The sequence below is a fragment of the Sphaerodactylus townsendi genome, linkage group LG02, assembly GCF_021028975.2.
Source record: "Sphaerodactylus townsendi isolate TG3544 linkage group LG02, MPM_Stown_v2.3, whole genome shotgun sequence".
NCBI classification, from domain to species: domain Eukaryota; kingdom Metazoa; phylum Chordata; class Lepidosauria; order Squamata; family Sphaerodactylidae; genus Sphaerodactylus; species Sphaerodactylus townsendi.
Genome location: NC_059426.1, coordinates 69,870,136 through 69,887,294, shown reverse-complemented (window position 1 = coordinate 69,887,294; position 17,159 = coordinate 69,870,136). Strand labels below are relative to the sequence as shown.

Sequence of the window (17,159 nt, the reverse complement as noted above, 5' to 3'; positions counted from 1 at the left end):
TGTTGGGAGGGGGCCGGTTAGAGAAGGTTACGAAGCGCAGGCGCAGTATGGCGGCCGAGTATGTGTGTATGTGAGAGTCTGACGGGTTCAAAATGGCGGCGGCTGCTTCTATGTGAGGGGAAGAGTCTGGGGGTGGCGGGGCGGGGGACGAGCGGTAGCGGCGGGTTGGGGTCGGCGGGGCGGGAGGCTTCGTGGCGTGGTGCTGGGTCCCCGTCCTCGACCCTGAGAATCGATGTGAGGGAGCTTGCTGGCCCAGTCCGGCGAGAGGCTCTGTTCGTGTCCCGGGGGGTGTTAGAGCTGGAGGCGTCAGAGCTCAGGCTGGGATGCGACTCCGGGGTGCGTGTTGTGTGCCTGAGAGTGGAGCCAGTGCTCGTGAGTTTGAGTGATGGATGGGGACTGGCTGGGTTAGGTGGTCGCCTTTGAGGTAAGGCAAGTGGGCTGAGGTAAAGGTCTGAGGGGTGTGTGCTAGAAAGGCAACTTGCGGTATTGCGAGGACTGAATGTGCTGGTCGGACTGGTCTGCTGAAGTGGGGAGACGGTTCTGGAGTTACTCAGCTAGAACGGGAGCCGTCTGTTTTTAAAGAATAAAAACTGAGTAGGAGAGAGTTTCGCTACGGTCAGTGAGAGATGCTTTTCCCTTCGAGGAGTTGTGCTGAGTTTACCTTTTTCGAGGCTGGGGTGAAGTGAGGGGAGAGCGGCAGTCGTTTCCAGGGTGCCCTCTTTCACCTAACGCCCTTCTTAGTCTGGTCTCTGTGAGAGGAACTGAAACAGTGTAGCAATCCTAAGGACTCACCTGACAACCCGCTCTCATTTTCCCTCCTCTGATGGGATTGGGTTTTTGTTGCTTGCTGCCTCTTTTGGACGCTGACGCTCTCCAGCCTTAAGGGCCGAAGACAAACACAAGTGGGAATTAATTTGTTTTCCGACTCTCTTTTTGTCCTTAGAAAAGGGCAAAGGAAAGCCAGAGACCTGGTAAGACTTGACATTATATTCTGTCCCTTTGTAAAATAATGCCCGATTATGTTCGTTGTTGAAAGTTTGGATGTTCATGTAGTCTCCCACTCAACATGTAGAAATAAAGTTTCTGCTGATTCTACTTCATGCCTCTTCTAGCATGGAGTTGGGCTTGTATATAGTAGGCTGAGTTTCTTCACCTTCCAATCTTTTCAGACTTCTGGGATTATTTGAAGTGAGAAAATTGGAAATAGGAATTTGAATTTTCTTCTCCCCACCCAATCCCTTATTGCTGCTTTTATACTTGAAGTATAGAGTCAGGCGTAAGACTTCTAGCTAGGTCTTACTTAGCTGCAGCCTATTACAGGTTATGTTTTGTACTTGCTTATTATTAAATTCAAACAAGTTCTACACCAGGGTGCTGTACTGATTAATTCCTTGACATAGTTTTACAACATGGAGACTACTTGCATGCTTTCCTCATCCTATCTTAAAACACTACTTAAATATTTGGTCATGCTGTATTTGAAGTTGGAATGACATTGAGGTCGCACTAGGTGTTGCTTGAGGATAGAATCCACCACTATAATATCCTGTACGCATCCAACCGGGGTCTGGTTGGGGCCTTAGTCCATCATATTAGTACCTTCATCATCATACTTTTAATATATTTTCTATTCAGTCAGTTGTAATTGCCCAGTTCTGTGCACCCCTTTTCCTCTGTTTAACTTCAGCAACCTCTGCCAAGCATCACATTGAAAATGTGCTGTCTATCACATGTTCTGACAGTAATAATCGAGATGTTGAATGGACTAGGTTCTTCGAGTGTCAGTCACACTTAGCCAACACTAGCATTTTAATGTTTATACTTTTGCTATAGTTACTGTTTATAATTTTTTTTGTTCAAAATGGCCGTTGGAAGTTAGGTAGATCTACACAGGTCTGCCAACTGCTTTGTAAACCTCTTGCTTTTGTGATTCGTGGTGGGTCAGAAAAAGTGAGGTTTAGTAACTTCTGATAGGCTGCTAGGATGGCTGACCACGTTGGCTGTGGTAGGTCACTAGTTGCATGGGCCTGGGATAATGTATTCCACTAAACATTCACAATGTTTGAGCATGATGCAGGCTTCTACTACTGCTTTGTTTACCTTGTTGAAAAACTTAGCTTTTTTGGAAAGCAGTAGGAAAGGCTTTAAATCCACATCATGTTAAATTGTCATTATTCCCTTATTGGCATTTCATATTGCTGTTGACAAAAGCAAGGGGAAAACATCAGGTGGGAATGGAGCAGAAGCAAAGAAGAAATTTGGTTTTTATACGTGTGGATCACTGTAAAGGTCTCATGGCAAAAAAATGGAGGAAATTCTAAATAGAAGTTGAAGATTTTTTAAAAATGTGCTCTGTTCTGATTTTTAAGGAGGAGGAGGAAGACGACAGCAGTTCTGATATCTCCTTCTCACTCTCGTCAGAAGAGTCTGAGATGGAGCCTGAAGAAGAGCGGATCCGTTATAGCAAAAGACTGGTCAGTATGACATCTGTGGTGTTGAATTGGGCTTCAAACTGAAATATCGGTGAGGGCCTAGCACTGTTGAAGCATTGAAAAAGATTGATTTAGATTGTTTTCAAGTACTTTTAAAAAACATTGTTGTAATAGCTCTTCCTCCCAGTGAATATTAATGGAATCTCTTTTGAATTTTGTAATCTGATGGCTGTATCTGATAATTTAATGTAATATACACACTGCTTGCCATGGTAAAGAACTGAAAGTAGTGCTGACCACAGGCAAGTTGATGTATCTGGGGAGAAAAATAGGACAGAATAGGTGATGGTCAGTTACCTTTATGCTCAGATTTAAAACCTTGAATGTGTCTGGAAAGCTAGGTCCAAGTGATGGCTAGAGTATTTTCATTTCTTAGATTTGGTGAGAAATTCTTAGATTTCTTAGATTTGGTGAGAAGTCTGTGACCATTTTTCTCCACTGTGGACCTAGCAAGAGTCATTCATGTCCATAACATTAAGTCTAGACTGTTGTAATGTACTTTGTGAGACTGTCTTTGAGAACTGCAATGAATTTTCAGTAGTATATTGTGCATCAGCTTTTCATGTTGGAGGTGTGCTGTAAAGTGTACTTGCTGTGCTCCAACATTTTACCACTTTATTACCTACACAGGTAATTCAAGGTGGCGCTAAGTGGTAAAGGGCTTGGTTTTTTCATTAAAGTCTTTTCATTAGATCAGACATGCACAGAGGCTGACACATGGCCACAGAAATGCTCTTTTTCCAGGGAATCATCACAATCCAAACAAAAACAGTTTTCCTAACTGCTGGAAGACATTTTTGATGGCTTTTAACATCTAGATGGGGGTAGGTAACACATTCTGTATTCTGAACAGGCACCTTATTGGAGTAGGACTGAAAATGTAATGTTGATTTAGTGTTGTTGAATTGGGCTTCAAACTGAAATATCAGCTTGAAGGTAAAAAGGTCTCTTTTGGGTGAGGGTCTAACACTGTTGAAGCATTGAAAAAGAAATATTAATTCAGAATAGCAGTTTAATGCAGATGAGATATTTGCAACGTTGGATTATAACAAAATAAACGCAAGTCAGACTTGATAACCTCAGAGGTTTATTCACAATTCAAAATGAGTAGTCTTACAAGTTCTTCCATGTGATGGCAGTACAGATGTGTTTCCACACTCCTACATTCCTGCTGGGTGACCTTGGGCTAGTCACAGTTCTTTGGAACTCCCTCAGTCCCACTACTTCATAAGGTGTCTGTTGCGGGGAGAAAAAGGGAAAGGAGGTTGTAAGCCACCTTGAGTCTCCTTACAGGAGAGAAAGGTGGGGTATAAATCCAAACTCCTCCTCCTTCTCTTCTTTCTTCTTCTTTCTTCTTCTGTGTGACTACTAGCCAGGTAATTTCTGGTGATGCATGCTTAATTACTGTGTTCCAGTTTATAATTTGAGGTCTTTTAAAAGCAGCCGTACACTCCGCTTTTAAACCTGTGTAGTTGGCAGCATGCTTGGTCTTCCTCACTTTGAACAACCAGGAACATTTCCTCTTTTTTTCTTCTATGTTTTTCAAAAATGCTCCCATACATGACTAAGAGGGCTTCGGTCTCTTTTACAGTGGAACCTCCATTATCTTTGACATCGGTTTTTGTCGGTTTCAGTTTTTGCCGATTCTTTGGGCGAAAATGTTGTCTTGGTTTTCGTTGGTTGCTTCAGTTATCACTGGTTTTCATCTGCGCGCGCTAAATCTGCAACGAAAACTGGCAACCGTGCAGGCTCCATTGCTTGCCAATGGGAGCCTCGGTTTTCGCCGAAGTAATCTGGATGGATTACCGACAAAAACTGAGGTTCCACTGTATTTCAGATTCTTGGGCTAGGAGAACGTCTCCTCCAAAGTAATTCTTAGTCAGTGAGGTTCTTGGTTAATTTCATTTTCCATAGACTGGGTGTGCATGCATGTGTTGTTTACCCTAAGAACCCAAATTTAATTTGAACAAGGCTTTCTTAGCCACCTTCAGGAAATAATTCCCCCCCCCCTTGAAAAAAAATACTTCTTGGCTGTGAGAAGCTGTTGGTAATCAAGGGACAATCTGTTGTTGTTTTTAAAGTCCCCCCCCCCCTTTGGTAAAAAATAACGTTGGGAAGAGTAGCTGTGATAAAATATCATGAGAGTGTAAATATGCGAAAAAGTTTAATGTTTTTGAGGGCGGATGGTTGAGGTTTGTAAGCCTATTGTGGTTCTGAGAGCTTGAGCACTCTTAACTGAGCATGGTCTTATTTTCTTTAGAACTGGTTGCTCTTGAGGGAATTTGAGAAGTGATGTATATTTGTCATAAAGAGAAACATGGAGTTGATGGATGAAATGGTCACACCCAAAAGGAAGAACCAAAATTGTAACTTCGTTTGCCACATTCTGGACCGTGTTTGTTTTGGAATGCTCCTTTTGGATCCTAGTCAGAGGTGGGATCCAACCAGTTCTCACCACTTCTCTAGAAGTGGTTACTAATTTTTTCTGAGTGCCAAGAAGGGGTTACTAAAGCAACCTCCCTGCCCAATAGGGACTGGAGGTGCATGTGTGCGGCGGCAGCACTGTTTGAATCCCACCACCATTGGAACCTGTTATTAAAAATTTTGGATCCCACCACTGATCCTAGTGCTCGCCTAACAGAACTATGTAGGCACTAGGACCTGAACCGCAAATTCTAAAACAAAGACGGTCCAGCATGTGGTGAATGAAGTTACAATTTTTTTTCCTTTTGGTAAGGTAGAGTTAACTAATAATACATTAATTATACTCTGTCTCCTGAAAATACATTAATTATACTCTGTCTCACCAAAAGAGGCTAGAGATGAGGAGAGGATGGCAAGGTGAGCCTTGGGGTGGGGGAGGGTGGAATTGGGATGGTTGGGGATAGGTGGGAGGGCTCGGGCTGGTTGTTGGGCATGGGCAGGAAGGCTTTTGCAGCCCGTGGATCAGATGATCTGCAGGCTGGGGTGGTTGCTGGGGGAGGTGGGAGGGCTTCTGCAGCCCAAAAATCTGCTGATCCGTGGGCTGGGGTGGTTGCTGGAGGGCTTCTGTGGCCCCTGGAGTAGCAGTGCCAAAGTGCTGCTGCTCTGGGGAGGGGATGGAATGGTGGAGGGTTCCTTGTTGGGACTTTTCATCCCTTAGCCTTTTATTATGGATATGATGATATTATGGCATTTCCAGCACCAGACAGAGGATGTTGTGTCAATATACTTCCATTTTACTAGTGTAAACTACTGTCTATATGATAATTTCAAAGTTTTTTCCTAACTTCAGTGACACTTTCTTGACAAGTTTCTTCCACATTGCCCTCTAAGCATCTAAATGTTTATATGGAGAGAGAGATTTGAAACCACTCCTTATCTGGTCTGAGTTAGAATGTACTAAAAATTCAAAAGCCATTAAAGAAGATTTAAATTGCAATGTTATGGGATGTCTAATAAAATGTTTAATGTACTTACCTTACATGTTTAATAATACTGATGTTACTATTAGGAATGCCCCAATTATTCAATTGTTTGTACTATTTATACAGTAGTTTTGGGTTAAATATTGTTCAATTACTATTGAAGGGTTTAGCAGTAACTGTGAGAATTCCAAGAAAACCATAGTAAAAGGACAGTACAAAAGGTTTTGGCATTCTGAGGAACTACTTCTGTCTTCCTAAATAGAAATAGTTAAGCTTTGTAATTCTCAGGCTACAAGTTTTGAGCACTCATTCCTGGCATGCAGCATAGAAAGGAGGAATCCATATAAATAGAGAATGCTTATTTGTTTTAGGAATAATTTTGGTGTTTAATGAAAAAAAAATCATAGTTATTTGTTTAATTTACAAAACTGACCTATTTATTGCCGTGAAAAAAGTCCCACGAAGCCCTTTGTTTACTTACATTTTTGTTTACTTACATTTTGTTTACTTACATTACATTACTTACTTACAGTATCACATTTTAAAGGACTTTTTGGAAGGGTAAGGAAGGACCTATGCATGATTACATTGTCAATTATAACTAGGGCAGTTTATTTTTTAGCAATATTCTTCCTTTTCTGTAGGTGCTTAGCCTCTTTCAACTTCCATCTTCTTGAAATGAGGGCATTATTTGGGAACAAAGCTACCTCGGCTCAGTCGTGATTTAAGATCAGCTAGGCTTGTGTAGGTAGGGAGAGTTAAGATAGCTGTGGTATGAATCAGTGTTTGGGTTATGAGTATAGTTCATATGAATAGGAAAGAAGGGGGTGGAGAGATAGCTGGCTTTAAAAACTAGTTTTTTAAAGATTCCTTTAAATATTTATTTCTTTTAGAATGAATTAAAAGTGCTCATATAGCATGGGATGCAACAGCTTATAGCTTTCTACAAGGGAATCTGCAAATACATCCAATACTAAAGTGAGAAAGCTAACTAATGGAGCAATCCAAAACATCTTTCCTTGGAAGCAAGGCCTATTTTATTAATAGGGACTAACTTCCATGAAACTTTTTTTTAGGATAGCACTGCCAGATACTTAGAATATTAAATTCCTATATGTGCTTATTAATATAATTTTATGCTTGATAAGTTATAAATGTTAAAACATCAAAGTAGGTTTTAGGCCTGATAGAAGAGTAAGTTTTGCTTGTATTTCAGTTTTTCCCAGAATTTCTGTTATCGGTAATTCTGAGGGAATTGGGAAAGAATGTGTTCTTTTTTTCCTGTGACTTCAAAACTTCTGGAAATTTTACATCTATGCCTGAGGAGTCCCCAAGTATGTAAAAACCCAACCTTATATGTGGGCATCAGCAGGCCAATGTATTGCCTTCATGATGTTTCTTGTTAGACAGTAAATTTGGGGCTAGTGAGAAATTGCATGGAGGATAAGCACTTGGGAAATTCTTCTTAACAAATAGTGCAATAGAATAGAGCTGCTGAAATTGAAGGAAACTTCCTGTCCACCTATTGCTAAACCTTAGCAGTCCAGTGCTGAATTTGCCCTATAGCTCTGTTTAAAGTTACACTAATAGAAGTCCATATAGAAGTCCATATAGTCTTCAAGTTAGGAGAGACACCACTAAGTCCAGAACAACACCAGTGTGATTAATAATCCAAGTGGAGGAAGCCATGGGAGACAAAAAGGATTCTTTTAAAAAGTGGGATGGAAGAATGGTGGATGAAGGCTTTAGAGTTGACAGAGATGGCCAAGTTAATTTCATTACTCAAAGAAAAGAACTTAATTAAGATTATGGACAATTGGAAATCCTTGATAGAATATTTAGACAAAGCAGAATAAATAAATGGATGATTAGTAGTTTTGAAGGTTAAGGACTCTTGAAATAAGAACCATTAAAGAAAAGTGAGGCCTTTATCAATAATGTTGCTAAACATTTAATTTTTCTAGATGCTTAATGACCAAGTCCCCAAAAACTGTTTTTAGGGTTAACATTTGGAGCAGAAGAGGCTTGGAGTCCTTATATGATAAGTGCTTTGTAATTTGGTGAATCTTTTCCTTTATGTGTGGTTTTGGGGATTGGTAAGATTTCAAAGAACTAATACAAATTTTAATTATTTTAATTGCGGGGGAAACTGGGAAGTTTACTCATATTGAGGTAAACAAAATGAAGCACAGGGTGTGGCGAAAGTAGTATAGGTTGTATTGTCGAAGGCTTACACAGTGTAACAGACTTCCCTCTGTGATGCACCTCTGAAGATGCCAGCCACAGATGCAGGCGAAACGTTAGGAACAAGATCCACCAGACCACGGCCACACAGCCCGGAAAACCCACCACAACCAGTAGTATCGGTTGACAATGAATGTATTTCAATTGTGTCTATGTTTGTCAATTGGCATTCCTGGCTCCCTTTGTATCCAGTGGACCTTGGGGCATCTTCCATTGCATCCTATTATTTTAGTACATCCCATCCCAGGCTCTCTGTTTACCCAGTGATTGAAGAAAAGGACTCTGTGCTCCCCTCCCCCCAAAAAAGGCAGGAAGAAAAGGGAACTGCAACTCTGTGTGGCTTATCTCTAAAGGTGTTTGGCTAGAAGGGCTGTGTGCTCAACAAAGCAGTAGAATCTAAGAAGAACAGGCACATGTAGCTGACAAACACCTACCAAATGTGAAAACAACATGAGTTTTTTTGGGGTGGGCAGTTGCATTTCACTAAAAATACCAAATTCCTGGTTTTGTTCCAGAAAAAAAGCGATTTTGGGGCTTGGGTATTTCATTATGCCACCCCTCCCTATTCTTGTTGCATCAACAACATGGCACATCACTCTGTGGAAGCAGCCATCATTCTTCAAATTTCCAGTTTTTCTTTGGGAACTGTTAAATAAACCTCAATCCTTCACATCTCTATTTGGAGCTGATGGACATTAATAAGCACTAGGTTGAAGAGACTGTGAAATGATCAACTTGTGTTTTTTATCCATCCAGAAAAGAGTCACTTAAATGACTTTTTAACAGTCACAAAAATAATTAACCAGTTGTAAGTTATGAGGCCAGCCTAATATCAGCAACAATGGAATAAGTCATATTAACAACTATGCCCTGTTCTGGATAAAAACGAGAGTGTGGTCCTACATTGTGCACAGGAAGTGATAGAATGCTGCTTCCGCCAGAGAGAAAATAGTGCCAAATCTAAATAAGCATTGAAGAGTCATTGCTATGTGCAGCTTTCCTTAAAAATGTCCTTTGGCTCTATTAAACTTGGCATTTCACTTCAAGAGCATTTTTATAGCCATAAACAAGCACTGGCAAAAACCTGCCTCTTTTCACTCAGAGACACTCCTCTCCATATATAAAATGGCCGGAAGAGCAGCAGCAGGAGAAATAGCGGTTAAAATGGTCGATGAGGCAGAAGCGGGAATTTCAAATCCAGCCCCGCAATTATTGTCTTAATGCTGTAGGAATGCTGTTCCACTGTTCCAGTTGGGGGCTTGGCTATGACAGCTGCTGCTGCTCTGGGCGGCTCAGGGCTTCCCCGGCCATGTTGCAGGCCAGGAGGGCAGCTACTGCTTATGAGAAGAAAAAAACAAACCTCACGAGAATTCGGATGCTTTCACATACACAAGGACAGTGAAATACATTAAAGTGGAAGGCATTAAGCAAGGTGGGCATTAGGACCACAGTGGAGCATTTAGCTAGGAAGAATTTTCAGGAAGGAACCAGGAAGAGGGCGCAGATTAATGTACAATCCAGCTATCAACTTTATCCTGAATGGTGTACAAAATCAGCCCAGAAACAAGAAAAAACCCCAGTGAATTTAAGGGTTCCTTAAGTTCAGCATAAAATTAATGTGACCACTTTTTGAAAAAATTGCAACGTAACATACAGCTCATAACACTTTAAAATACTAAAATGGCTGAGACAGGGATGAATCCATTGTTTACCATAGTCTGTTCCTATTCTGGTGACTGTTTTAGTATTGTAGTGGAAGAATTTCTAAGGCAGAATGTCCTAAAAAATTGTGGTCTGCCTGGTCTACAAAATATCTCCCTGATCATTCCAGGATATCTTGTTAGTTGAGCCATGCAGCAGTGCTGCTCTCTTCTCTTATCAGTGAAATACAGCTGACTGTATAAGTCATATTTTTATTTGTGCTGTTAGTTCTAGGGATCGTTGAGAATGCTGTGTTTTCAAAGGCAAATTTTCTTTTTTACATAGTCAACAATGTGACACTAATATTTTTACCTGTTACCTTGCTCTGGTCTCAAAATAGTGGGTACTGTTAGGCAAACCATTCTATCTTAGGTATATTTGGGGAGCATAGTTTCCCAATTGTCTTTATTCTCATATGCTATACTCAATGCTGCCTGCCTGCAGTGGCTATTTTTCTCTGCTTACCATTCTCACCTTTGTTTTTTTTAATGCAGTACTTTATTCTTTTTAAATTGTACATGTATGGTAGAAAGCTCATACATACTTCTTGGAGTTGGTCTTAACTATTCAAAAAGACAATTCTACGAAGTAATACTATGAAGTAATAAATAGTGTGCAGTCTTGTTCTTCTTAGAGGATTCCTAGGAACATTGAGTGTCCATGGTCTAAAACAGAGTTGGACTCTATGGATTTTGTTTTATACAGAAGACGAAACTTTTCTGTTTTCCCTCTATATGAAGAATATCAGAGTCCTGCTAGATCAGGTCAATGGTCCATCTGGTCCAGCATCCTTTTCATCCAGTGACCAACAAGTTGCTGTACATGGCCAACAAACCAGATATAAACACTGAAGCCTTCTCCTGATGCTTCCTCCTAGGACTGGTTTTCAAAGGTTCCATCCCCTTTACTCACCATGGCTAGCAGTCATGGATGGAACTATCCTCCAGGAGTATATGTAAACCCCTTTTATGGTGAGAATAAACGGGCTTTGTCCAATCCTTTGGTGCCTCTTAACATTGATCTTTCCCTTTCTTTAACTGATACATGAACTTTTAATTTTGGTTACCATATATACTCGTGTATAAGCCGACCCGTGTATAAGCCGAGGCACCTAATTTTACTGCCCAAACCTGGGAAAACTTATTGACTCGGGTATAAGCCGAGGGTGGGAAGTCAGGAGACAGAGGGATCTCCTTATTTGGGCAGTGACATCAGGGGGAGTCACTGTCCAAATAAGGAGCTCCCTCTGCCTGCAGGCTAGCTGGGCTTTGTCAAACCCAGCCGGCAGGCAGAGGGAGGTCCTTATTTGGGCAGTGACTCCCCCTGATGTCACTGCCCAAATAAGGAGCTCCCTCTGCCTGCCGGCTGGGCTTGGTCAAACCCAGCCAGCCAGCAGGCAGAGGGAGCTCCTTATTTGGGCAGTGACATCAGGGGGAGTCACTGCCCAAATAAGGACCTCCCTCTGCCTGCCGGCTAGCTGGGTTGTCCTGCCCCACCCCCTGCTTGCCATTGATAGAATGGTGACTCGCATATAAGCCAAGGGGGCTTTTCTCAGCCTTTAAACAGGGCTGAAAAAGCTTATACGCAAATATATACGGTATTTACCAATGTTCAGTTATAAACCCTTGATATGATGGTGATAAGCAGTCTGTGCTTAATGCTACTAGTAAAGACCTTCACAGATATTTGTGTTAAAGAAAGTAAACCTGCTTCAAAGATTTTTCTGTCTTGCCATGTAGCTGGGTTTTAGTTTGTATTCATGAAGTTTGTCATCTTTTTGAAACTGTCTTGCCATCATGTGCAAATACCATTACTCATTACTAGAAAATGTCAAAACAACTGTGAAAAAGTATGCTGGCATTTACGAATTGTGGTGCTTCTAAGCAATGATTTCCCCAGGAGTCACCATCACCCTTGGCCTCTGACCAACTACTGGTTCCTTTAACCAAGGCCACCCCCTAGGGATCCTCCTTGGCCTTCCTTCATGAGCTTTGGTCATCTGCTCCTGGGTCTTTTGTTGTTCCCTCATATCTCTGTGCCTTCTGTGAGACCCACCCATCATTCTGGTTTGGTCCTGGCTCTCACTCCGTGACCATTTCTTCCTGGGTCACGCTTATAATTTGGGGAACTAATGTTGTTAAAAGGAAAAGCAGTCTTTAGTATTTTCTGGCCATGCAGAATATATCCTACCAAAATGTACTTAAAATAAGTATATTTAAAACCCACCAATATTGTGGAAGTTGGGGAAATTGGATACTTAAATTATTTTTGCCCTGGTATTCTTAGGGCAGCTTCTTGCAATCAGAATAAAATCAAATATATACAGCAAGCTTATCAGTCTTTCACATTTTAAATACATCAGTATAATTTTGTCTCCAAAAATGTAGTCCTCTGCAAACAATTATAAGCTGTCAGCAAAAGGACCTCTTAAAAACCTTGCATGCCTTCTAAAGCACAGAGGGATTGAGCCTTGTAGATCACTTCTGGAAGCCCATTTCAGAGGGTGGGAGCAGCAGCACGAAACTCTCTCGAGTGCACAGGGATGAAACCTGCCATTTGACTAAGGAAAGAAGTAGGCTTAGTTTGACAGGATGGAACAGGCATATAGTTTCACATTGAGTGAGGCATTTTTCAGGCATGGTGGTTCTGCTACCCTGTTTCCCCGAATATAAGACATCCCCGAAAAATAAGACATAGTAGAGGTTTTGCTGAAGTGCGAAACATAAGGCATCCCCCGAAAGTAAGACATAGCAAAGTTTTTGTTTGGAAGCATGCCCGACAAACAGAACACAGGAAAAATAAGACATCCCCTTAAAATAAGACATGGCACATCTTTGGGAGCAAAAATTAATATAAGACACTGTCTTATATTCTGGGAAACACGGTATGAAGGGCTTCAGAGATGAACACCACTAACTGATGCAGCTGTTCTAATTGACATGATATGGATGGCTACCATTTTCTGTATTAATTGAAGAATTCAAGTTGTCTTCAAGGACAGTCCCATATAGAGCATATTAGTAGTGTACTCTGGCTAGGATAGTTGAGTTTAGTGCAAGTGACAATTTTGAATAAAATTAAGATGAAAGAATGCATTCCTAGCAATTGTTCCAACTGCTCCTACAAGAGATTGTCCAAAAGCACAAGATAATTAGTTCCCCTGAGTTGCTAGTGACAGACAAACCTGCCTACAGTCAGCAAGTCCATTGTATGCAAAATTTTGGCTTCCTTGGCCAACATCATTTTGATCTGGTCTAGATTAGTCTTTGGTTTATGTGCTATATTTCTGTTTTGTTGTTCACCGCCCTGAGCCCTTCGGGGGAGGGCGGTATATAAGTTCAACCAATAAATAAATAAATAAAATAAAAATTGGATTTAGTTTCTGCTTTCACACCCTTAGCTGCATGACCACATCATTCTAATTCTGGCCTAAATAAGACAGTTGCTAGTGGAGGTTATATGATTGGCAGATGTAGTGGAATATCATCAGTGTATGAAGTATCATTTCTAGGAGTACCTAACCCCAATATTAGCAGTTCGTTGACTTTACCTGTCTGTAGTGCTTACAACGAAATCAATACAGTATTTGTACTAAAAGACAAACAATCTGCTATCATTGTATACAAGCAATACAAAAGTCTTGGGTGCATCTTCTCTCCTTGGAGGCAGTTACTGCATAAGTCTGCATAGGAGGGGGGTGTCTTCAAAAGTGCAAGACCTAGAATCTTTTTGCTATGCCTTTAGTTGACCGATGGGCAAATTCTAATCTGAGAATAAATGTTGAATTTGTTAATTGCATTTGTTAGGCAGTGTCTAAAACTAGGGTTTTAGACACTGCCTAACAAATGCAATTAACAAAGACCTCTATTAACAGCAGTTACTATATTGTGGTATAGGTCTACAATATTTTCTTAGCAATCATTCCTAGAATTTGCAATTATTTCCAGTAATTCCTAGGCATCAAAATACTGGAAACAGATCAGCATGTGGAACCTACAATCAGAAGGCTTACAATACTCACAGAACTTTATTTTAAGTGACTTTGAATTTGGAAAAAATGTCTTGGAGTGATGCTGCATCAGGTCTAGCTAGTTTATCTTGTTTTAAGCAGTACATCTACAGAAGAGGAGTTTTTAAGAAGAACGTATAGTTAAAGATAATGTACCTGATGTTCAGTTGTGCTTCTGAAGCAATGAATACATATCTACATCATGAAAAGGAAATGCTCAGTGTCCTTGGATCCTTTGAAGTTTGAAGAAATCTGCAAAATTATGGCCAAAAGCAAGATGACTTCAAAATTCTAAGTTGAAATATTGGGGGCTGTATCTTAGTTGATACATAAATCATATTATGTTTCCCACTCCCACCTTGGGGAGCTATCTCACTCTTGTGGGTATATTTCCTATACTGTATATTTCCTATATCCTTCAGGATATGAGGACATGGGAAAGGGAATTCAAGGGAAATACCTTTCCTGACTTCAAAAATTTTCAATTAAAAAAATTGAGAAATTTGGAGAACTGAAAAAACTTTCCCACCTCTGGAATGAGTTAAATGCACTATAAGATAAGATCTCCTCAAAATCTTCAGTATTACTAAACAAGAGATTATTATATATGCTGCTCCTTGGAAGAAGGGCAGAATAAAATAATACCATGTAAATGTAATACATATTCGCAAAATGCTACTATGATTGCTTGGGCATGTCAAATTAGCATATGAACAGTTTTGAGTTCCTTAATTTTTGTCTCTTTAACTTTCCTCGTATTTTTTTTGCTGCTCTTGTAAATATGGTCACTCTTTGTAATGAAGGGTAGAGATGGAAAAATTCCCAGAAATTTGAGTCATTGGGGGGAGGGGGAAGGGGGGATCTGTTTTTCAGAAAAGAAGAAATTTTGTGGAACATTAAAATACTAACTTTCCCATTAAACCTAAACTGCTTTTATTGATTTAAAATACTGTTTGGCATATTTATAGAATTTAAGAGTGTGTCTTTATTTTATATAAGAAACTGTAAATATTCTCCACAACTTGAGGAGCCCCCCCCCCCCGGTGTTCTCAAATTTCCAAGTTTTTCCATTGTAAAAAGCTGGGGAAAGTCCTCAGCAAAATTACACACAGACACCCAAAACACAGTTCCTCAATCCTTCAGTTCACCATTCTGGTGGAGCTGCTGTTGTGGTAAAATAGTTTTCACAATAATGTAAGCAGGGCACAGGGAGACAAATAAGTATTTGAAGAGGAAGGGGACAGGAAACAAAGCAGCCACCAGTCAATACATTGGTGCCACATTGGGAATCTTTTGTTTTTGGCCATCACATGGTTTTTGATATAGTGGACTGGTATATCCTTCTGGAACATTTCTGGGACTTAATGGGAATAAAAGATTGGTTTTAGAATAGAATACTTGGAATCTGGGTGATGCAACACCGAGAGCTATAAATCCCGCAGGGATCTATGTTGCTGTTAACACAGGAAGAGTATCCAGGTGAGGAGTTACGCATTCATTAAAATGGAAGTATTCTGTGTAATAATTAGTATAGTTATTGAAGGAAGAAAAATCTTTCCTATTTTATTGGATGCTTTATCTTGTCTCTATTGAAGAAGCCAATCTGAGCAAATGCTGTGCATGAACAATATTGTATATCCTGATATATACTTTCTGGCAGAGGCATATCTAGGGGGGGTCATTTGATCCAGGCGTCATTCATGGGGGGCACATTTTTGCCCCCCTCCCATTGTACTGAACTCCCACCGTCCCCGCAATGTGTCTAGGTCTCAAGGACTGTCAAAGAGCCCTTTGGGGATGGGGCGGTATAAAAATCCAAAAAATAAATAAATAAATAAATAAATAAATAAATAAATAAAAGATGCAGGCTGTGACTCCTGGCCCTCCCTCTCCATGCAAGCGGCTTTTCTGGGCCCCCGTGCTGCCAGACAGGTGATTGACTCATGTCTCAGTCAGCTCTGAGCTCCATTTACGCCCACCTCAACCTTTGTTGCTGTTTCCCACCCAGGACCACCAACCCTCCCTGGGAGCCGCTCTTCAACCCTTGAACCCTCCTGGCTCTTTGTCGCCATCCCTCCCTACCACCAGAATCAGAAGTGCTGCCCAAGGGAAACCAGCTGCTCCACCTCCTCACATGCATTCTTCCTTTCTAACTTGATGACGAGGGCTGTGGGGAGGAGGGGGAGCCCAGGATTCTGCCCTGGCCTGCATTTCATTGAGAGCACAAGGAGCTGGCCATGCCTGGGAGCAGAGCAAGTCTGCCCTGTGGGGGCATGAAAAAGACTGCTTCCTGCCTTGTGAAGAGAAACCTCTGGATGTTTTGCCACAGGAGGTTGGGGGAGGAGATGATGAGGCTGGAAAAGTTTTGTTGGATTTTGGTGGGGCAGCACAGCTGCGGGGAGGGGACACATCACCCATGACTTGCCCCCGGATGCCATTTCATGGCAGTATCCCACTGCTCTCTGTGTTTCTTACATTCTAATAAACTGTCACTGTTCCTACAGCGTGGTGCTATGAGACGTCGTTATGAAGATGATGGCATCTCAGATGATGAGATTGAGGGCAAACGAACATTTGATCTGGAAGAGAAGCTTACCACCAGCAAATTTAATGCCAATTTTGTTGTCTTTATGGAAGGCAAAGGTGAGAAACCCTTCCCTTATGGTTCCCGTATTATTTCTGTCTAATCAACAGTCTTTCAGAAATACAAGCACTTGTATACTTCCCCTTCAATACCTGTGCAACGAGTATGTTGTCTTGAGTGTGTTAGATGTTCCGACCCATGTGTAATAGAACTCCTTTTCTCTTGGGGGAGAGGGGTGTTTCAAAATGGAAGCTATCCAACTTGATTTCTTATAACAGTGGTTCTCAACCTTCCTAATGCCGCGACCCTTTAATACAGTTCCTCATGTTGTGGTGACCCCCAACCCTAACATTTATCCATTTTACAGATGGAGAACACTGATGCAGAGAGTCTTAGGCGACCCCTGTGAAAGGGTTGATCGGCCCCCCCAAAGGGGTCCCAACCCCCAGGTTGAGAACCACTATCTTATAAGATTTGAAAATAAAAGGAAAAGGCTAAAGCATCATAGAATGATTACACACAGCGAGATTCCCATGACTTCAAAAGAGAATTGGCCAGGGAGTCTTGGTTTGAAGGCATGTTCGTCATTATTATCCACCCCCCTGTTTGCAACAAGGCAGGCATTACCCATCAGCTGACTTTTTGCTTGCCTCCAGGGGGAGGGGAGCACGATGTTTTGCGGGTTCTCTATTTTGCATCAATAGATATATCAACATTAAAAA

General features: G+C 41.1%; 1 protein-coding gene across 10 annotated transcripts in view; it reads left to right on the top strand.

Annotated features, from left to right (window-relative positions):
- Positions 1-17,159, top strand: part of KDM2A (lysine demethylase 2A) — a 73,804-nt gene continuing 56,645 nt past the window's right edge. The window contains exons 1-4 of one of the 10 annotated variants that reach the window (XM_048483547.1): positions 1-58; positions 944-971; positions 2,370-2,474; positions 16,358-16,496. In XM_048483547.1, the coding sequence (XP_048339504.1) occupies positions 48-58; positions 944-971; positions 2,370-2,474; positions 16,358-16,496 (283 nt within the window). In that variant the 5' untranslated portion in view covers positions 1-47. Of the gene's footprint in view, positions 113-161; positions 235-943; positions 972-2,369; positions 2,475-16,357; positions 16,497-17,159 lie in introns of those variants that run through there. The other 9 variants (XM_048483552.1, XM_048483551.1, XM_048483548.1 and 6 more) reach the window with 9 other exon arrangements.